This window comes from Mytilus californianus, unplaced genomic scaffold (assembly GCF_021869535.1).
Source record: "Mytilus californianus isolate M0D057914Y unplaced genomic scaffold, xbMytCali1.0.p SCAF_1, whole genome shotgun sequence".
Taxonomy (NCBI): Eukaryota; Metazoa; Mollusca; class Bivalvia; order Mytilida; family Mytilidae; genus Mytilus; species Mytilus californianus.
Window position 1 is genome coordinate 123,229,991 of NW_026262581.1, and position 22,993 is coordinate 123,252,983.

The window sequence follows — 22,993 nt, forward strand, 5'->3', positions numbered from 1 at the left end:
TCTAAATACAGCACAAACAACATTTTCCAGAAGACCAAAAAAGTGAAAGAGTATATTTAAACAAAACGCATTTAACTAACAGGTCGAACAACGGATGTTCTTAAACCCTGCTGACTGCCATTGGCGATTGTCAAAAAAAACCGATCACAAGATGTAACAAAATGGATCTTTATATAATTTATTAATTTAATACCAAACAGAAAACAATAAACTTGCGGAAAAGATGGTATACCGCAAACATGAGGTGCAAAAATTTGTACACCATATCCCGATTTCGACAATTAATGTCTCTTCAGTGATGTTAGGAATCGAAACGGTATTTGGAAGGCCATATAATTTACCTCAATTTAGGATAGACTCTTGAATTTTGAACGAGTCGAAATAGGATGAACCGATCATACAAACCAGAAGGCAAGTATAATACAAGCCCAAACGAAAAATATATTAACAAGTCTAAATTGAAAACAACGTTCAAACCTATGATTGCGTTGGATAAAAACCACAATTTTTATACGTGTGCATGCAAAACAAATTTCTTGGTAGAGGGGTCTAAATACAGCACAAACAACATTTTCCAAAAGACCAAAAAAGTGAAAGAGTATATTTAAACAAAATGCATTGAACTAACAGTTCCAACAACGGATGTTCTTTAACCCTGCTGACTGCCATTGGCGATTGCCAAATAAACGGATCACAAGATGTAACAAAATGGATCTTTATATAATTTATTAATTAAATACCAAACAGAAAACAATAAACTTGCGGAAAAGATGATATACCGCAAACATGAGGTTCAAAAATCTGTACACCATATCCGGATTTGGATATATATATACATGAAGTACCTATGGTCACACATGAAATATAGGTTTATTCAACTTATTTTGGGACAATTTAACTTATTTTTGTGTCTCAGGTTAAATTTCCCAAAACTTGCGTTTTTTTCAGCTTAGTTTTAATTAAGAATAAGCAGATATTTTATTTCACTACCTTCAGTCAATCAAGCAATGTGTGCCAAACATATTCAATGCTGTTAACTAGACAAAAAGTCAGCAGTTTCCTATTTTTTGTCAATTTTATAGGGTTATTTGCAATATGAATAATTTGATTATAAGGATGACCAAATGCTATCCTCCATTAGTTGGGATATGGGTTTAAATGTTTATTCAGCAGCTTATCTGGAATACTAGAAATTCAAGAAATGTACTAAACTGTTTAAACCAAACTTGATCAATATCTATAAAGATACCACACTATTATAAGGAAAGCCATATATTGTACCATACTTGTTTCTACACTTACATGTATACAGTTTTTCAATTTAGAATTAGTCAATTTTATATTTATAAGCATCTTGAATCATTGTGTTTCTCTTAACAGACAGCTTACATTTCAGTATAGTTTTTGTATGGATTGTTTGCTTTGTCTTTCACCTCAGTCTAATATAACATGTATTACTAATTTAGGTAGGAATACCATATTCAATGAAGCATCAAGCACATTTTTTTAGATACATTAGGTACCACACTGACTCACACGGATTGATGTCCATTGTCAAATGTACTAAGAAATAATAAGTAAACTCTTGGTTCAATTCAGGTGTTTTGATCTATTGCTATACAAATTGGAAAGGAAATCTACAATTACTCAGTAATAAGTCTATTGAAAGACTATATTACACCTTATCCCTATTTGTCCACCATTACCATGATTACTGGACATCATAAAGGTTCTTGTAAAATGTTGACATCACAATAGAAAATGTCTGACGCCGCAAAGGAAAAGTGATTGTTGTATGAAGTCAATAGTTCAAGTGTCAGTGATAAGGTCTATTTGGTTAAATGGGACCATGCACCCAGAGGGAAAAGTGATGAGTGTACAATCAGTTGAAGCCTTCAAAAGGATGCACCAACACTTTGAATGTAGGCTTTTTTCCAAGTTGCATAAGAGGTTGATTTCAGTTACATTAAGATTATTAACTATAACCAGTACCCAGTTACAACATATACATGTAATTGTCAAACCCTAGCCTAGGCTAAAAAAAAATTTCAAAAAGTTCAACCAATCTTTAGTATACAATTAGCCTTTGTTCCAATCATATATGTCCTTATAATTTCTCTCTTTATGCATAAATATATTGCAAATGGTGGAATATTATGGTCAAATTCCTTTATCATCTGTCATTTTGTATCATTTTCAGACATTTGTGAGATGATCTCAGATTCCTGCGCTAATGTTAGGTTAAGTGGACAAATATTTAATTTTCAAAGTTATTATCACAATTATGTTCACCTTCTGAAAAACTCAGGAAAGAATATCTGAAATATTTACCAGATATGCCATTCAGAATCATTTGTATTGAATGATCTCATCTTTATTGATGTTCAGCATGATCAAGGTCAAGGAAAAATAATAATCACATGACCAAACCGGAAGTCGTAATTGTGAAACCGAAAACAAAAGTAGAAATTGTCATGTGTATTTACAAACAATCATGCAATCTCTTGAAACCAATAGTCCAACGAATTTTCCGACGAAACTTTGCAATATCAACTAATTCTTTAAACATGGCATCTGGTTCTGATGCTAATTTATATGATACAAATAATTTACAGCCACAACCATTCAAATATTTTCTGGTTTTGGATTTTGAAGCGACATGTGAGAATGGGAGAACAATTGTGCCTCAGGTATTTTTCACTATCATAAACTTGTATATAAAACGGTGGAACATTTGTTTCACTATCAGTTTGATGGTGATGGGTTGCCAGTTGCAGATCCAGGGGGAAGAGGGGTGGGTGGGGGGGGGGCACGTTATGGACGTTCACCCCTTTTGATCGCCAAAATAATAAATAGTATCATGTTTTTCATGATATATATAAATTCTTAGTATAAAATCCTCCAAAAGTTTTCTCCATTGCTTCGCTCGATGCTATATCTTCAAATAACGGGAATTACACCCCCCCTGTCAAAAATCCTGGATCCATCGCTCGGTGCAGAAAAGCAATAATAATATATGAAATTCATTTTACTTGATTAAGTATTTTTTTATGCCCCCGCCGTAGTGGTGGGGGCATTAAGTTTTACCCTTGTCCGTCTGTGAATAGTGGACAAATATTTAACAGACGGACATTGAAACTTATACACAATGCTTATTACCACAAAACACAGATCAAGTTTGAATTTTGGTGGCGTCACTTTAACCGTTCTAGAGTTATGCCCCTTTATAAATGGAAAAATTGCAAAATTTTCATTTTCTTCTAAATATCAAGTAATTTTTATACGACCGCCACAAAAAAATTTTGTGGTCGTATATTGGTATGACGTTGACGTCGTTGTCTTCGTCGTCGTCGTCGTCGTCCGAAGACACATTAGTTTTCGCACTCTAACTTTAGTTTAAGTGAAGGGATCTCAATGAAATTTTACCATAAGGTTCAATACCACAAAAGGAAGGTGGGGATTGATTTTGGGGGTTATGGTACCCACAGTTAAGGAATTAGGGGCCAAAAAGGGGCCAAACATAAGCATTTTTGTAACTTCCAGACATAACTTGTGTGTAAGTTTATGGATCTCTCTGACATTGTACCACAAGGTTTCATATCACAAAGGGAATGCTGGGATTGATTTTGGGGGTAATTGCCTCCAAATTTTAGGAATTAGGGTCCAAAAAGGGGCAAAAAACAAGCATTTTCTAGTTTCATGACAATAACTTGTGTGTATGTGTATGGATCTTTATGAAATTGTACTACAAGGTTCCATATCACAAAGGGAAAGCTGGAATTGAGTTTGAGGGTAATTGCCCAAAAAGTTTAGGAATAAGGGGCCAAAAAGGGGCCAAAAATAAGCATTTTTTCTAGTTTCCAGACAATAACTTGGTGTTCAAATGTATGGATCTCTCTGAAATTGTACTGCAAGGTACCATACCACAAAGGGAAGGCTGGGATTGATTTTGGGGGTAATTCCCTCAAAATTTAGTAATTAGGGGCCATAAAAGGGCAAAAAAACAAGCATTTTTCTAGTTTCAGGACAATAACTTGTGTGTAAGTGTATGGATCGCTATGAAATTGTACTGCAAGGTTCCATATCACAAAGGGAAAGCTGGGTTTGAGTTTGGGGGTAATTGCCCTAAACGTTTAGGAATTTGGGGCCAAAAAGGGGCCAAAAAACAAGCATTTTTCTAGTTTCCAGACAATAACTTGTGTTCAAGTGTATGGATCTCTCTGAAATTGTACTGCAAGGTACCATACCACAAAGGGAAGGCTGGGATTGAGATTGGGGGTGATGAATCATAAGGGGGTTAAAAAAATTGGGGGGAATTTTTTTCTTTAAAATTTTCCATTTTAAATTGGTTATTTCTGATTTATATATAAAAGCAAATAATAATGATATGGTTTGAATAGGTAAATTAAAAATTTTTAAGTTCTTTCATTCTGTGTAAGAAACCTATGCTGTGTCAAATATTTAATTACAATCCAAATTCAGTGCTGTATTAAGCTTGAATGTTGTGTCCATACTTGCCCCAACTGTTCAGGGTTCGACCTCTGCGGTCGTATCAAGCTGCGCCCCAGCAGAGCATTTTATTAAAATTAGAGTTATCTTCCTTTGTCCATGATTATAGTTGAATCAACTACAATCAATGCTTTATACAATGCCATGTTTAATTTTGACTTCCACTGATAAAACACAGATCAAGTTGAATTTGGGTAGTGTCACTTTAACCATTATTGAGTTATGCCCCTTTATAAATTGAAAGATTGCGAAATTTTTAGTTTCCATTCTGTTACTTAAGTTTGCCCCAACCAAACGTTATGAAACCTATACACATTTATTTTAATTTGCAACATATTTTGCTAATGTGACATTTGAAAGTGCTTTCAAATCATGTGCTGTTTTATTTCAATTTGATGCTTATGTGTGCTTTTTTTATTTGACTATCATATGTGCTTATTACAGCAAGGTTTGGAAACAGCATCATATCTCCAGACAAAATATATTAGCAACTAATCAGTGAAAAACTACATGTAAAGTTTTGTAAATTTATTTTAGGGGTACATAAAGAGACCACCAACTTTGCTGTATTGACAGAACTTGGCCGTTTTCCACTTTACTATGATATATATTTAGAAATATTCTCTTATATTGGATCTAGATAAACATCCCTTGCATCAAAATGCTTATGAACAAACCACAAAATTATATAACCAAGGGAAATCATTTTGGTATGGATCACTTCAACATATACTACCAAATTTTCCAAATATTACAGGGATTGAGAGAAAGGAAATTTCAAGAAGCAAACTAAAAGTCATGTGAAAGAGGGTTTTTTGAAACTACAGTGTATGGAAAAATCAAATAAAAAAACATTCAGAAGGGAAACTTTGTACATACACAACCTTTAAGGTAAATTTGGGATTTGGTTTTAAAAAATAATTACTGTAAATTGGGAAATTTTGGCGGTTTTCACTCAAAAGGCATGTGTTTTATTTTGGTGTGTGTAATTTTGGTGCTTCGTCCAATTGATATGTTTAATTTCGGAACAGTAGTGAGCAAGCTCATTCATTTTGACTTTATTTACCCGTTTATTGACAAAATATCATTGAATTTCTCAAACTAGAAAGACGACAAAGTTAACTTAATGAAGGAGTCCAATACGGATGTTATTGCAAATAATTCCGTATATCGGGGTTCAAAGCAGAAAGAAAATATGAAATAAAATCTTAAACATTAAAATCACTTTTTTATTTTTTACAAATATCATATGAAATAAATTGTAATCATCTCTATTGCAGTACATGTAAATCTATTGACGATCAAGAATTTAAATTTTAATCCTTATGCCTCTGGAAGTACATGTTAATTAATTGAAGATAAAGGATTGCAAGGAGTTTTGATATTCTAATTACCAATAACGGCGTCTAATCAGCAATAGCCTGGCATATATATGACATGTGTGAATAAAAATTCATGTTGTGTTTTCTTAACAATTTCAGAAAATTGACAATTAAGTGAAAACTATATAGTGTTGTTGTCAAATTATACCAGGTATTTATTTGCAGATTTGGCTATGTATAGAATTACGATATTGTTGTACCGGTAAGCGATTTGAGCGTTTCAATTTTTAGTGGTTGCTTTATTTTCGTGTGTTTAATTTTGGCACTTTCATTGGAGGCACCAAATAAACCAAAATAAAACTACAACCAAAATAACCCAATTTACGGTATCTCTTGTCAGTAATTTTGAGCAAAGGAGGAGTCTAACGAAACTAAGAATTTCAGCACATCGTTTGCAAATAGAAACTGGCAGATACCAGGGTATCCCTCCACAACTTAGACTTTGCAGGCAGTGTGACTCAGATGAGGTAGAGGATGCGATACACTTTCTCCTTCATTGCACTAAATTTAACAAGGAGCGACAAAATTTGTTTAAAACTATATATATCTCAGTCATGTAATAATTTTGCTAACATGAATCCTCCAGAAAAGTTCTTTTGGTTAATGACCTGTGAGGACACATCAGTAATTAAACATTTGAGTAACTTTATTCAAACTCACTGTAAATAGTTTAAATCATTTTCATTTCTTTTTTTGTTTTTTAACTGCTTGCTTAGCTGGTTTTGGAATATGGAGAATCATATTCAAATGATTCTTAAGCACCGCCCCCTGGTGTCTCCTCCAGTTTAGCAATCATATAAATGGCCCCTACTTATCTATTTATGTGTTAAATCTTGTTGGCTTTGCTGATTTAGACACAGGGAGATTCATATGCAAATGATTCTTAAGCACTGTCCCATGGTGTCTCCTCCAGCTAAACAATCAATTTACCAAAATGTTTGTCTCCCCTTGGATCGTCTGCCTCAAATATCCTTATTGCAGAGAACTCAACACTTAAAACAATCTTTTATTGTATTTGTTATTACCACAGCAGTATTATACATTGTATTCTTGTACTGTATTGTTTGTATAACTGAATTATGATTGTATCTTTGTCATTCCTCCCCTGACCCCTGAGGGGCCTTAATTGGAATAGACACATATTGTATTGTATTGTATTGTATTGTATTGTATTGTATTGTATTGTATTGTATTGTATTGTATTATTGTATTGTATTGTATTGTATTGTATTGTATTGTATTGTATTGTATATTGTATTGTATTGTATTGTATTACTTACAATATGAAAGAATGCAAGAGTTTATTAACCAATCAAGCACCCTTTAGGGACAGATAGTCAAGAATCTACAGATTGACAATTATTGTAGCAAAACATATAGTAAACAAAATGCACTGTTTATATAGTATATAGTTTTAAAGGAAGGAAAACTACATATTTTGTATACTAACATGCTATACACAGAGATTCATTCAACTTTTATTCTCATAAATTTCACGTATATTTGAAATACATCAACCAGGGTGCTTAGAACAATGACATTCTTTTGACATCATACCTGAATTGGGTATTCCACAAAAATAAGTGAACACAGTCTAAAAAAAAGTAAAATAACAAAAATACCGAACTCCAAGGAAAATTCAAAACAGGAAGACCCTTATCAAATTGTAAAAACAAAAGCTCTAACACATCAAACGAATGGAAAACAACTGTCATTGATTTCCAGATCAACGTAAATGCTTCATGTTGTGTATTTTGTGTTATAACAAGGGTTTATTTAAATGAAAAAAAAATGTACTTTTAGGAAATTATAGAGTTTCCAGTATTGAAGATAAATGCTGTGACCCTTCAAACAGAATCAGTCTTCCACCAATATGTTCAGCCAAAAGTACACCAACAGTTGACACCGTTTTGTACTGAGGTATATTTTGTATTAGTTTCTATTTTTTTTCATTTTTTAATGAATAATGATTACCATAACTCCTTTACTTCCTTGGGAGAAATAGGGAAGTCTTTGGAAAAAGATTGCTGGCTTTTATTTAACTTTTTTCTCTTGTATTTGAATGGTATTTCAACTTGTTTATTTAATCTTAAAATTGCACCATACAATCATTATACATTTTATTTGTAATATGCCTAAAATTTTCTCCTCACATCTTTTCTTGCTAGTGTACATGCAAAAAAATTGGGTATAAAAAAGGAAATAGGACAGACCATTTTTATACGACCGCAAAAAATTTTGTCAAAAAATGGAAATGCCTTTTTAGTTACAAGCAATAAAATTGTTTTTTTTTTTTAAATGCTGAATATCCCATTTCCAGTTTTGGCACTAAACAATGTCATAATAAATATGTATCTTCTTAATGTAACATTGTCCTGTAGGCTTTCCAGCTATATATATGTATTACAGTTATTTAGTATATATATTGGAACTTACTGTTGAAAGAAACTGAAAAGTTTTAAACTTGTGACAAGCTTTATGTCCTTGTGAAAGATTTCATCTACTTTAATAAATGCACTGTTCCCTTCATATTGCAACTGTTTTTTAAATTAACACACAACCACTTTGATGATATTCACATTAGTGTATTTTCTGAGAGTTCATGATTTTTATTGTTATCAATGACATAAGAACATTGCTTTAAATTAAGATGCTTTGTGATCTGCTCCTTTTACTGTATCCCATATTGCTTCAAGTTAGCATCATCAAATTTAATTCATTGTACCCCAGAGATTAATGGAAAATCTGGCATTTTCAATGAATTTTTAGTTTAGACTTCTAGTTGTCAACTTATAGTTCAGTAATATAGAGGCCGTAAGTACGTCCGTCCGTACGTCCCAAAGTTGGTTTCCGTTCTCTAACTTAAGTTTGCCTCAACCAAATTTTATGAAACTTATACACGATGCTTATAACCACAACACACAGATCAAGTTTGAATTTTGGCATCACTTAAACCTTTCTAGAGTTATGCCCCTTTACAAATGGAAAAATTGCTGAATTTTTCGTTTCCGTTCTCTAACTTTAGTTTGCCTTAACCAATTTTTATGAAACTTATACACAATGCTTACTACCACAATATACAGATCAAGTTTGAATTTTGGTGGTGTCACTTTTACTGTTCTAGAGTTATGCCCGTTTACAAATGGAAAAATCGCTGAATTTTTTCGTTTCTGTTCTCTAACTTAAGTTAGCCTCAACCAAATGTTATGAAACTTATACACAATGCTTATTACCACAAAATACAGATCAAGATTGAATTTTGGTGGAATCACTTTTACTGTTCTAGAGTTATACCCCTTTACTAATGGAAAAATTGCTGAATTTTTCGTTTCCGTTCTCTAACTTAAGTTTGCCTCAACCAAATGTTATGAAACTAATACCTATTACTTATTACCACAAAACTCAGATCAAGTACAAATTTGGGTAGCGTCACTTTTACCGATCTTCAGTTATGTCCCTTTATAACTTTATATGATATGCAAGTGGAGGCATCATCTGTGTCCCATGGACACATTCCCCATTTATTTTATTAAAGATAACATAAGTAATGCATGGTGTATGAATCTGTTATGAAAATTTGTTCAACTACATATGTACAATCATGAACAAAGGAAGATAACTCCAACTCATATATTTATTTGCCTAGCAGAATACAATTCAATGTTTTATTTAAAATGCACAAAATTGCAAAATAAAAGCAATCTTTACCCTTCAGTGCTCACAAGCACTTTGCTTTTTAATTTCTATTTCTTTGTTATATCCTGCATATGTCATTAGAATTAGGTTTACAGGGTAAATGTTCTACCAGATAATGTTGCAATTATATTTTAGATCAATTGATTTTACTCTTCATGTTTGTGGTAGGTATTGCTCAAGTTCTATTTAATAATTTTGTTATTTAGTATATGTAAGTTATCTTAGTCCTGTATTATCTTACGTTCCCATCTAACAGTGGCTGTTGTACACTGCTAAGCCTATATTTTAGTTTGATACTTTGTATTTTGCCATTATTTTATACTATTTTTTCAAACTTTCACATTGTATCATGTTCATTTACTAGGTTAAGATGTTTTACATATAAGCATGGTTGTTGTCCTATTAAGGTTTCAAAATTGACAATTACAAATGCCCTAGTGAATGATGTCTCATTACCAGATTTTAACAAGAATGATACAAAGGTGTCACTAGTGGAGCAGGAACTGCTGACCCTTATAAAACACCACCAGATTTAGTGGGGATTATGTTACTCAATATTCTGTTTTTCTGAGAAGTTGATTGTTGCCAATTCATTTTTTTTCTCTCTTGTCTGTCTGTCTGTCTGTCTTTTCTTGACATTGTTTTTATACCCCTGCTTTAAAAAAGTTGGGGTATACTGTTTTACCTCTGTCTGTCCATCCGTCAGTCCATCCATCCATCAGTCCGTCCTTCTGTCCCATGAATATTTTTCGTCCCATCTTTCTCAGGAACTACAATACAGGGATTTCTGAAATTTGGTTTCAGGGTGTATTTAAATAAAGGCAAAATTAGTATACTGCTGTTCGAAATTCATAAATCGATTGAGAAAAAACAAATCCGGGTTACAAACTTAAACTGAGGGAAACACATTAAATCTAAGAGGAGAACTACGACACAACATATAAGTCAGCTATACCATGTGATGCGTTTTCAGATTCATCACTCAACAACTTCCTGTTTACCGAACACTTGTATCATTTTACACATGATAGCCAAGTTGAAAATTTTCGTCACATTTTTCTCAGGAACTACAATACAAGGATTTCTGAAATTTGGTTTAAGGGTTTATATAAGTCAGCTATACCGTGTGATGCGTTTTCAGATTCATCACTCAACAACTTCCTGTTTACTGAAATATTTGGGTGGGGGTATCATCAGTGAGCAGTGGCTCGCAGTTTCACTTGTTAATTGCACCCTTGGTATCTCCTTATTTACTTTTAAAAAGATGAGACAAAAGTTTGTAATACTCTAAATGACTTATTGTCAATTTTTGCTTTTATTGTGTTGTTTGGTTGCTGTCTCATTAACTTTTACCACACATATATTTTATTTTTTAGTTCAAACATGCTTACCTTTATGGGATTCTAGTAGCTCTGGTGAAATTAATTATATACCAGTAAATTATTAATACCAATTAATCCATTTAAGCTTTGTATGTAGTTTTTCTATAAGTCATGTTGTAGCAGTTGTTATAGTGATGTTATAAAATGTTCCATGGCAATGGTGCCATTAAGGAAGTTAAAACATTAAGTTAATTTCAGGAAGGAAGTTACTGAAACTAGTAAAGCATATGTAAAAAAATGAGGATTTATATAGATACTATAAAATTTACATGGATTATTATAACACATTTCTAAGAAATTATAAGTTATTGAAAGAAAGATATTATTAAAACAACCAAATTTACAAATTCCTAAAAAAATCCATAAAATTACATAAGTTATAAAAGTTTTAGAAAAACAGTTTTTATGAATTTCCTGTACTTATGCAATATTATGTAATGTTTATGTAAAAAAAGTTTGATAAAAAGCATTCTTGATATATAGCTGATAGAAAGTTTATAGGTCAATAGAGCAATTGTAAGGAAGTAGGGGTCCATACAGGAAATTATAATGGAAAATTGATAACCAGTGACATTATAGCGTTCATTGACAAAAAAGATGCATGCAATAAAATGTCAAAATAAAAAAATGATCAATGCAAATGATAAAAAAATAGGAAAAAGATACCTTTTTATACCTTGCTTGACAGAGATGGGGTTATATTAGAATACTCTTGTCCGACTGTCTGCCATTATTTTGGTTTCAAGATGATACATAGAGAGCCACCTTTTGAAATTATTTGAAATGTTTTGGCCAACTTGGAAGGTTAAATTTTGATTTTCATCTTTTTAGTCCCCTACCAACAAAGTTGAATGGGACTTTAGGTTTGCACTCTGTCCGTCTGTCCGTCCGTCTGTCCATCCGTCAGTCCGGCAAATCAGTTTTCCACCCTTTTTTTCTTCGTTCTTGAAGATATTGATTTGATATTTGGTATATAGTTTTGCCATGACAAGTTATAGATCAAGTTCGAATTTTGTTCCGGTCCGATGATTTAGTCCAGAGTTATGGACCATAACGCTGGACCATATCTAATGTTAGAGTACTATGTTAAACCATATTTCTGTACAAAGGGAGGTAACTCATTTTTTAAAAGACATTCTTTGGTAAATTATTTGAAGAATTTTTTGGCAGGTTTGTTTGTTATTTTGTATAAACTAATTTTCTGAATGCTATATATATGAAAAAAATTATGAAGTGCAATCCTTTAATTAGATAATAATCTATTAATGTATATACAATGTATTACATTACATTGTGTAGATAAAAATTGTTGACATTTTATAGATAAGTTACAAATCTATATTAGTTTGTGACAATTTTAGAGAAATATTAATCATATCTAATGTTAAAGTGTTTTCCACACTTTTTTCATCATGCTTGAAGATATTGATTGATAATTGGTATATAGTTTTATCATGACAAGTATACAGATCAAGTTCGAAATTTTGTTTCGGTCTGATAATTTTGTGACAAGCTTTATATCCTTGTGAAAGATTTCATCTACTTTAATGAATGCACTGTTCCCTTCATATTGCAACTGTTTTTAAATTAACACACAACCACTTTGATGACATTCACATTAGTGTATTTTCTGTGAGTTCTTGATTTTTATTGTTATCAATGACATAAGAACATTGCTTTAAATTAAGATGCTTTGTGATCTGCTCCTTTTACTGTATCCCATATTGCTTCAAGTTAACATCATCAAATCACAACCACTTTGATGACATTCACATTAGTGTATTTTCTGTGAGTTCATGATTTTTATTGTTATCAATGACATAAGAACATTGCTTTAAATTAAGATGCTTTGTGATCTGCTCCTTTTACTGTATCCCATATTGCTTCAAGTTAACATCATCAAATTTAATTCATTGTACCCCAGAGTAAAATGGAAAATCTGGCATTTTCAATGAATTTTTAGTTTAGACTTCTAGCTGTCAACTTATAGTTCAGTAGTATAGAGGCAAAAAAATGAATGGCTTTTGAAATCATGACTACAGTTGGGATAAGCTACAAATGAGTCAAATCTTTTATGTTTTCATTGTCTTATAAATCTAATCATCATTTAATTGTCTTATTTGTGTGTGTGACTGCATATGATATATTCCTTAAACCATCTCTTACATCAATTCATTTCCTGGTCAATCTGTTTATATATACCTATTTTCATAGGAAACATTACCTTCAGATAAACAAGACAGCGATGGGGACGAAAATGGCACTGTCTTACGCCAATATTTTCATGGGCAAATAAGAGAAACAAATCATTTCAACATCTTTATTTAAACCTCTGTCTTAGTTCCGTTTCATCGATGATGTTGACATGAAATGGATTGAATCACAACAAAAACTGGTTGATTTTATTAAACATGCAAACAACGTCATCCAGTCAATTAAATTCACATATGAAATTTCCGACTCTAAAATATCTTTCTTGGACACAACTACATCTATAAAGGACTGTGTCATATCAACAGACCTCTACTGTAAACCTACAGATAAACATCAGCACCTTTCTCCCTAAAGCTGTCACCCCAAACACTGTACAAAAAGTATCCCGTACAGTCAAGCTCTCAGAGTAAAACGGATTTGCTCCTCTGAGGAGGCTGTCACTAAACGGTTACAAGAATTTCACGGATTTTTTACCAAAGGAGGTTATAAGAAATGGGACATAGATAAGGGGTTTTGCGCGTGCTAACAATAACAGTCACAATGACCTTTTACAGTACAAACAGAAAAGGCAAGCGAAATAGTTCCATTTGTTTTAACATACAATCCTGCCTTTACTAACCTCTCCCGTTTGATCCATGCCAGTTGGCAGGTTATTGCCAAACATCCCAAATTATCTAAGATCTTTCCCAAACCTCCTTAGCTTTTCGGAGACCAGCAAGTCTGAAAGACTTATTTGTGAGAGCTGATGTCTCCTCTAATAAAAGCTCTTCAACTGCAGGATGGTGCAAGTCGTGTGGTAACAGACGATGTCTGACTTGCCAACAAATACTGAACACTCAAACATTTACTTGCAACTCCACTGGGTCCGTATACATTATATATTGCAATGTAACTTGCAGAACCCAGAATGTTGTATACCTTCTTCAGTGTCTATGTTGCATGCATTATTTTGGCGAGACAGAACAGCCATTCAACAAACGCATGAACGGTCATCGAAGTGACTACACCTGCAAGCCCGACCTCCCCGTAAGTCGTCATTTGAGATCACTTGGGCACACTCAAGCTGATCTCAAAAACCTTACCATCACTATCATAGACCACAACTAGGGTTGGTCAAGGGCCGACAGACTTGCCCGGGAAAGTTTTTGGATAAGGAAGTTAAGGACAGTTTCCCCAGAGGGCATTAATGAAAAAACATAGAATGAGTCCCTACCATCACTTTTTTCCAGTGATTCAGGCTTCAGTACAGGACTCTTACAGTTTTAAGGAATTTATTCCTCCTCCCAAACATCAATATTAAAAAAATTTACCAGCGTATTGATTAATGATAATTTGTATAACGATCAAGATTACCATTACAGTGTGACTACCACATGTCAAGATAAGAACCATTTGACATCTTACTAATAAAGGATATTAGTTATCCAAAATATTTAACATTTGTTCATGATTTTATTTTTTTGGTGATGTTGTACCCTTTTTGACTTGTCTATTTTCATAGGATATACACATGTACATGTACTGTTTTTGACCCAACTTATCTGTCTGTCTGTCTGTCCAACCGTCTGTCCATCCCTCTGTCTGTCTGTTTGTCACTGTTGTTGCAAGGATAGTGCCTTTATATTTTGTCAGATCTTCTTCAAATGTGTTAAAGCTTTCCAATTATCAAAACTTCAAGGAGTTTTTTAATCAGAAAAGTATGAAATGAGAAACCATTTTTTGAGTAGGGGGATTTGTATAAATATTCAATGTTAATTCTTGTTGATGGGAAAATTACTTTATTTTTTATCGGAGCCTCTTTAAAATTGGTGAAAGCTTTCGCTCATGAAAATAATCTAAACAGAAAAAAACAATACCAGCAGTAACACTATAATCTCTTTGCCTTTGCAATGGGGCCGTGGGTATGTGTAATATGGATTGTAGTTTCTTCTCTACATAGTAAAATAACAAACAAAAAGTAATTTTATGTGGTTTGGTTCAACCCCATTTCCTAAATTGTTTTTTTTAGATATCGTTGTTTTTTTCTTCAGAAATTAAGGTGAAACCTTTTTTTGTAGTTAGTTCAAATGAATACCCATGCTACATCAATATTTAAATACCTAAATGTTGCAAAACACCTGTACTACCTCCATGACAAATATGTTGTTGTCCCCCTCAGATTAAGCCCCAAACAACACTGTTTTTGTTTGTAAATTACATAAACTGCTTAATAAATGAATTGCCTTTGTTCATGGCATTACTTTTCCTCCAAATTCCTTTGTGTATGTCGAATGCTTTGTCAACCAGTTTCCAAGTTTTGGGACTTTAAACATTTTCTCTCTTGTGTTTTCATGTCTATCTATCAAAAGGTTGCTATAACACTAATAAATGACTTTTTTATTCAATATTTTCAGTTGACTGGCATAATACAGGATATGGTTGATGGCCAGCCTTATATTGAAGAAGTGTTAGAGGTAAATCTTTGTTCACAGTTTTAAGTTTTGAAAAGCCTGATACTGCATGTACAGGAGAAGCACAAATTTGGGCTTGTTAGCCAAAAATCATGTCAACAAGGAATTATTTGAATCTGGAATAATTTTGAATTCTGGAAAATTGATAAGAAATGTATGATGACAACTAGCCCAATAAAGGGGGGTTAGCCATGCATGCATTAGTTCATACTGAAATATCAGTAAAAGAAACTTGAACCATAACCTACTAAAGTTGGCTTATTTTTCATTAACATTTATTTTCAATTTTCCAGAATTCAAAATTATTCCAGATTCCAATAATTCCTTGTTTGTATGCCACATAAATGTTTGTACACTTTCTTGTTCCTCCATGTTTATATTTGTTTTGGTTGTTGTGTTTTATGAACATATCAGGATATAATATGGATTATAAGTGTTGTAAATAAGGTGTCATAAATCTACGAAATATTTCCTAAGATTTAGAAAAGAAAATGGTCAAAATACACAGTAAAATCAAAGCTGCTGTGCAAATAAGTTTGTTACCATGTTTTACAGTACATTCACTGTTTTTTTCTAAATGATTCCAGCTTATACTAATAAACTTAATAAAAAAATTTTATCCATATTTAACCGCTAGTTATTATCACACACATTTAAATAATCGTGGAGTTAAAACACAAATAAATAATATCTGATTTGCATTATTTTTGTATAATACCAATTGTTGCTATTTTGTGTGTTTTTCCTTTGATCTCTTTTTGTGATAATTTTTATACGCCCGTTTACGGGACGTATTATGGTATACCGTTGTCCGTCTGTCCGTCTGTCCGTCTGTCCGTCCGTCCGTCTGTCCGTCCGTCGTCAACATGTCGGACATTAACTCAAAAACGATTTAACCAATTTGCATAAAACTTTGGTGAATTGTTTATATCTATTGACGTGAGCTCCCTTTCGTTTTTTATAAATTTTAGATTTTACGTTTCTGAGTTATGGGGTTTTATTCATTAAAAAAAGGGGGATTTTCCAGTTTTCGGACAATAACTCAAAAATGCTGTCAGCAATTCTCATGAAACTTTGGTGAATTGTTTATATCTATTGATGTAAGCTCCCTTTTGATTTTCATAAATTTCTAATATGACATTGAGAATTAATTGAACTTTATTTGTTTATAGCCTGAGAACAGATTTACTAAGTATTGCGCAACAGCACAGTGTATTACACAACAGCAAGAAATCTTTAATTGAATATAAATTCAATTCATATAACCAATTTCAAGTTCTTCAATTATTCAGAAACCTATAATATGTCAAATATTTAATTACAATCCAAATTTAGAGCTGTATCAAGCTTGAATATTGTGTCCATTTTTGCCCCAACTGTTCAGGGTTGGACTTCTGCGGGCGTATCCAGCTGCGCTCAGCGAAGCAGTTTATTCATATCATGCTACTCTCTTGAGATAGACAATTATTGTCAGAAACTTAAGGCCCATGTGACGTTGTCAATGTAAACATCAACAATATCATAGGCAAAATAGCGATAAACAGATCATCAATTTACATGAATATATATAGCTCAATACCATGTGATAATAAAGATGTTTTGAAATGAGACTAAACTCATCTTATCATATTGTTAGAAATATCCCATATTTATTTCACGTTGATGACATCATGATTTAATGAAAACAAATATTCATGGACATAGTTCCTAAATAAGAAATACTGACCATCTCAAGACATAAAATAGGTTTATTTCATTTCAGAAATTTCATACATGGTTGGTGGAAAATGATTTGTTGAATCCAGAAAACAAATTTATTTTTGTAACATGTGGGGACTGGGATCTAAAAACAATGTAAGTTAAAAACTTTATTTCTTAGGTTGCTTAAGCTAATATCAAATATCACTGGGTCGGAAAAGGGACCAAAGTTTCTTATAAATTTGTAGAATAGCAGGGCATAATTAGAAGAAGGAAAAATTAATAGTTGGATTGAGTGATTGATTAATTGTTGGTGTTTAAAGCCATTTTCAGCACTCTTGGTTATTTCATGGCAGTCAGTTTTTATTGGTGAAGGAAGCTGGAGTCCCAGGAGAGAATCACAACCTTTGACAGGAAAACTAGTTAACCTAGTTAACTAAAATATGAGTTCAACCCATGTTGGCTTGCTAGTGATCACTTTAGATGAACTACTTACACCATTCTGCCACCAAGGCCCATTTAAAGTTTGAAAGGAAACATGTAGATAATAGATATTTTTAGAGTGATAAATGAGAATATTTCTCAGAGGATGGATTCAAGTCAGACATACTTATTTCTGGTCTAGGTGATGTCTATAAAATTTGTCATAAAACTTTTGGATACAGTACATTTTGGGTTAATGGTGAGTTGCTAGTTTTATTTCTGATGACTTAATAACAGATTCTATTCACAGGACTAATATCAAATAAAAGAATTGTTTTTATCACTTTTCAATGCAACAGAAATAAACGAATATTTCTTTTTGTCAGAACTTTTGCATATTTGTGGTATGCATTTGGGATTTGGCAGGTAACATTGTTAAGGTTGAGTTACAGTAAAAGAGCCATGTCACATTTTTTATGCCTCTGCCATGGTAGAGGGGGCATTAAGTTTTACCCTTGTCCCTCTGTACGTCTGTATGTCTGTATGTCTGTCTGTCCATCTGTACATCCCAAAATTAGTTTACATTCTCTTCTTTTAGTTAGCCTCAACCAAATATTATGAAACTTATACACAATGCTTATTACCACCAAACACAGATCAAGTTTGAAGTTGGGTGCCATCTCTTTCACCGTTCTCGAGTTATGTCTCTTTATAAATGGAAAAATTGGCAAATTTGAGGTTTCCCCTCTCTAACTTTAGTTTCCCTCAACTAAATGTTATGAAACTTATAAACAATGCTAAATACCACCAAACTTAGATCTAGTTTTATTTGGGTAGTGTCACTTTCACCATTCTTAGATCTAGTTTTAATTTGGGTAGTGTCACTTTCACCATTCTTGATTTATGTCCCTTTATAAATGGAAAAATTGCTAAATTATTTATCTTAAATTTGCCTCTACCAAATGTTATGAAACTTATACACAATGCTTATTACCACCAAAGACAGATCAAGTTTAAATTTGGATGGCGTCACTTTCACCGTTCTCAAGTTATGTAACTTTATAGATGGAAAAATTGGCAAATTTGCAGTTTCCACAATCTAAATTTATTTTGCCTCAACCAAATATTATGAAACTTATACACAATGCTTATTACCACCAAACTCAGATCTCTTTTGAATTTGGGTGGCATCACTTTCCACATTCTTTAGTTATGTCCCTTTATAAATGGAAGAATTGCTAAATTTGCTGTCTCAGCAATCTAACTTAAGTTTGCTTCTACCAAATGTTATGAAACTTACACACAATGCTTATTACCACCAAACACAGATCAAGTTTGAAATTGGGTTGCGTCACTTTTAGAGTTCTTGAATCTGTGTCCCATGGACACATTCTTCATTTAATTTTATAAGTTTTAACAAACAAATTCAGCATGTTAAACTTGAACTTAAATTAACAAAATATTGTATTTATCTATTTTATGTTCTGAAATATGATTGAATGATTTCTTATAAATAAGAATATATTTGTATAGATTGCTAAAAAAAAAAAGTTGAAAATGTTCTTAAAATTATCTTAAAATCATCAAATCTCAAAAACCAATCCATCTTAAAAATAAATATGTTGTTCCTTTTGATTAATATTAATTAATCATACTGTCACTGACTTTCTTTTTGATGTATTTACCATTCTGTTATTATATTGGTACCAAAAAAAACACATTTAAAAACAGTCTTTTATAGCTTTACAGCGCAATAACCTTACACATATTTCAATGTTTTTATGCCCCTGCCATAGTGGAGGGGGCATTAAGTTTTACCCTTGTCGGTCTGTATGTCTGTACATCCCAAAATTGGTTTCCATTCTCTAACTTTAGTTTGCCTCAACCAAATATTATGAATCTTATACACAATGCTTATTACCACAAAACACAGTTCAAGTTTGAATTCTGGTGGCGTCACTTTTACCGTTCTAGAGTTATGCCCCTTTACAAATGGAAAAATTGCTGAATTTTTCGTTTCCGTTCTCTAACTTTAGTTCTCCTCAACCAAATGTTTTGAAACTTATGCACAATGCTTATTACCACAAAACACAGACCAAGTTTAAATTTTGTTAGTGTCACTTCTACCGTTCTAGAGTTATGCCCCTTTACAAATGAAAAAATTGCTGAATTTTTTGTTTCCGTTCACTATCTTATGTTTGCCTCTACCAAATGTTATGAAACTTATACACAATGCTTATTACCACAAAGCTCAGATCAAGTACAAATTTGGGTAGCGTCACTTTTACTGTTCTTGAGTCATGTTCCTTTATAACATTATTTGCAAGCGGGGGCATCATCTGTGTCTCATGGACACATTCCCCATTTATTTGGTATTTTTTCACCAAGAACACTATTTTGACTAATGCATATCCAAAAAACAAAGTTGCTGACCTTATGATGATTTACACCATTAAAAACAAAATTTATCTGGCAACCACATGTTGATTTTTAAGAAAAATTAAATGGGTGTTGAGAAAGGAGTTTCTAAAGAGATTTTTAGAAAAATTTTCATAAATTTTACGCACATTCTATACAAATGTTTACCATTTTACAGGATTTCCATTCAACGATATTTAGCAAGTATAATAGTTAAATGAATTATTTTTCAATTTTTAGTTCAATTTCAACATTTTGCAGGTTGTATGCAAAATCATAAAAAATCTGTGACAAGGCTTTTTTACTGTTCTTTGACCTGAAACTTTCCACAAATTATGAGGAACAATTAGCCAATTTAGAAATAAGATGTGGTGTGATTGCCAAAGAAACAATTCTCAACCAGAGACTAAATTACGTAGAAGTTAGCAACTATAGGTCAACATACAAATTGAGTAAAACCCATACAGCATAGTAAGCTGTTTTATAAAATGACCATAAACCCACTTATTCATGGTATGGCATCAATATTTCTGACCTGACACTACGTACTTTTTATTGCTTAATTCTTTAGAATTTAATATGTAATGTTTCGGGTTCTTTCGGGAATGTTCCCAGGTAAACCCTCATCAGAGGCCGACCTTTATGTATTTATTTCGTATCTAGTATAGTAGATAGATGTGTGTCTGTTTCATAACAGTTTTTTTTTAATTTATAACTACAAGTGCATATAGGTCTAAGTTGTAGCTAGTCTTTTTAAAGACTGAAGAAACTGACCAAGTTGATCAACACTATTGTTTAATTATTCATATATATATAATGAAAAGACTTATTGTCTTTATTTTTATCACTAATTAATTCAACATAAGTCTACATGGGATCTAGTAGAGATAGTATTTATCAATGTTATATTGTTGAGTTCAGGGTATACTGGCGTGTTTGTTTTATCATCTATATGATAATGTACAAAAGTCTCCATGTTTTGCATTTGAAGAAGTTTGTGTAGGTACCCTGCCGGGTAGAAACATGGATGTATAAGAAACCGTCAGTTATCTCAGATATGTGATCTATTGAAATAAATCGGTATCATGTCTTTCTTACATCTGTTTCACAGTATAAACTATATTATAAAGCCTCCTGTGGAGGTGTTCTTCGACTTAATGATTAATTATCATGTCGCTAATATTCTTATTGTTTTTGAAACCCATATCTAGTTTAGATTTAAATATTTGTTTGGCAATCGGATCTTTCCGAATTATATACCAGAACTTTGTTATAATCTTTTTAAGATATTCAGCATTATAATGATACGTTGTAATGAACATATTTCTGCCTGTTATTTTATTATATTGTTTCTTTCAAAGTTTTAACTGCCTGTCTTTGTGACGAATTTTATGCAATATTTGACTGACGACTTCTTTCGTGTATCCCTGTCTAGATAATTTATCTATAAACAGTTTAATACGTTTATTAAATTCGTCCTAACTGCTTGTATTTCTAAGACTTCTAGTCCCTTCTCCTTAAATAAAAGAATAGAAACAGATTATAGCATGGCTCGAGCTCCTATGTAAATACTGAAATTTTCAGAGTGTTTGGTGTAACAGTTTACATCTAGTATTCCAGATTCAGAGAACCGTTTTCCTTTATACAATACAACATCAACAAATGGAAGTTTTTAACGACCTTGACTGGCTATACAGCCCTTGCACGGTCGGTAATACAACATCTAAGAATTTCATAGTAAGAGTATTTATTTCAAAAGTGAATTTCAGCAGGTTATGTTTCTTATTTGCTATTTCAAAAAGTTGTTTAATTTGCTCACTACTTCCATTAAATATAATAAAGCCATCATCTCTCATTCGTTTATGAAATTTAATATTATCTTTGTATGGATATTGTTCTATAATATTATTTATATGGTCAAATTTAGCAATATCAGATATTTCCGGGGAAGCAACTCCGCCCATTGAAACACCAACGATTTGTTTATATGCGTTTTCATTAAAAGTAAATTCATTTCCATGTATTATTTCATGTATGTTAAGGACTATGATATAGTGATGACATAAGGTAGTTTGCTAGTATAATAGTATAACTTCCATAGTTCATCGACGTTACATTCTTTGGTTTAACATAGCGATGAATTATCGATTGTTGGTTGCTTAATGTCCAGTTGCAAATATTTCATGTATGTTTAGGACTATGATATAGTGATGACATAAGGTTGTTTGCTAGTATAATAGTATAACTTCCATATTTCATTGACAATCATATTAGTTTGTAATTCGTTTCCATGTTACCTTCTCAGGTTTGACATGATATAGCGATGAATTATAAATTGTTGGTTGCTAAACATCCAGTGGCAAATATTTCATGTATGTTTAGGACTATGATATAGTGATGACATAAGGTTGTTTGCTTGAAAGGACAAATATAAAACAATTCAAAGAGAAAACCAACAGCCTCGTTTATGTACAAAACAATAAACCAAAAACATATATGAAATATAGACAGGCATATAAAGAGTGTGGCAGGATTAAACATGTTTGCAGGCACTCAACCCTCCCCCTTACAGAGGACAGTGGTGTAACAGCACAACATAAGAATAAACTATAAAAATCAATTGAAAAGAGCTTAACTCACCTGATTGATACAAAGCACAAAAACAACTTTTACATGTTTTGACATCTATTGCAAAATTTCACTCAACTTTTGAAAATAAAATAAAAACAATATTAGAAGATTTAAATGAAATTACAAAAGTTGTCAATTATTAGCCTTATTTTCCTCTGAAACAAGTACAGAAACCTGTGTTGTATGTTAG

General features: G+C 32.3%; 3 protein-coding genes across 7 annotated transcripts in view; 1 reads left to right on the forward strand and 2 right to left on the reverse strand.

The window, feature by feature from the left end:
- LOC127711519 (zinc finger FYVE domain-containing protein 9-like) overlaps nucleotides 1-11,012 on the reverse strand; it is a 45,532-nt gene extending 34,520 nt beyond the window's left edge. For 3 of the 5 annotated variants that reach the window (XM_052217633.1, XM_052217624.1, XM_052217604.1), the window contains exon 1: nucleotides 2,293-2,399. The gene's annotated coding sequence lies outside the window, so the exon portion shown is untranslated. Of the gene's footprint in view, nucleotides 1-2,292; nucleotides 2,420-10,978 lie in introns of those variants that run through there. The other 2 variants (XM_052217616.1, XM_052217610.1) reach the window with 2 other exon arrangements.
- The window catches only part of LOC127711841 (uncharacterized), a 155,165-nt gene continuing 134,304 nt past the window's right edge, over nucleotides 2,133-22,993 (reverse strand). The window contains exon 9 of the mRNA XM_052218034.1: nucleotides 2,133-2,177. Within this exon, the coding sequence (XP_052073994.1) occupies nucleotides 2,161-2,177 (17 nt within the window). The 3' untranslated portion in view covers nucleotides 2,133-2,160. The remainder of the gene's footprint in view (nucleotides 2,178-22,993) is intronic.
- The window catches only part of LOC127712634 (ERI1 exoribonuclease 3-like), a 31,132-nt gene continuing 10,585 nt past the window's right edge, over nucleotides 2,447-22,993 (forward strand). Inside the window, exons 1-4 of the mRNA XM_052219195.1 lie at nucleotides 2,447-2,690; nucleotides 7,695-7,811; nucleotides 15,577-15,636; nucleotides 17,396-17,487. Coding sequence (XP_052075155.1) covers nucleotides 2,475-2,690; nucleotides 7,695-7,811; nucleotides 15,577-15,636; nucleotides 17,396-17,487 — 485 coding nt within the window. The 5' untranslated portion in view covers nucleotides 2,447-2,474. The remainder of the gene's footprint in view (nucleotides 2,691-7,694; nucleotides 7,812-15,576; nucleotides 15,637-17,395; nucleotides 17,488-22,993) is intronic.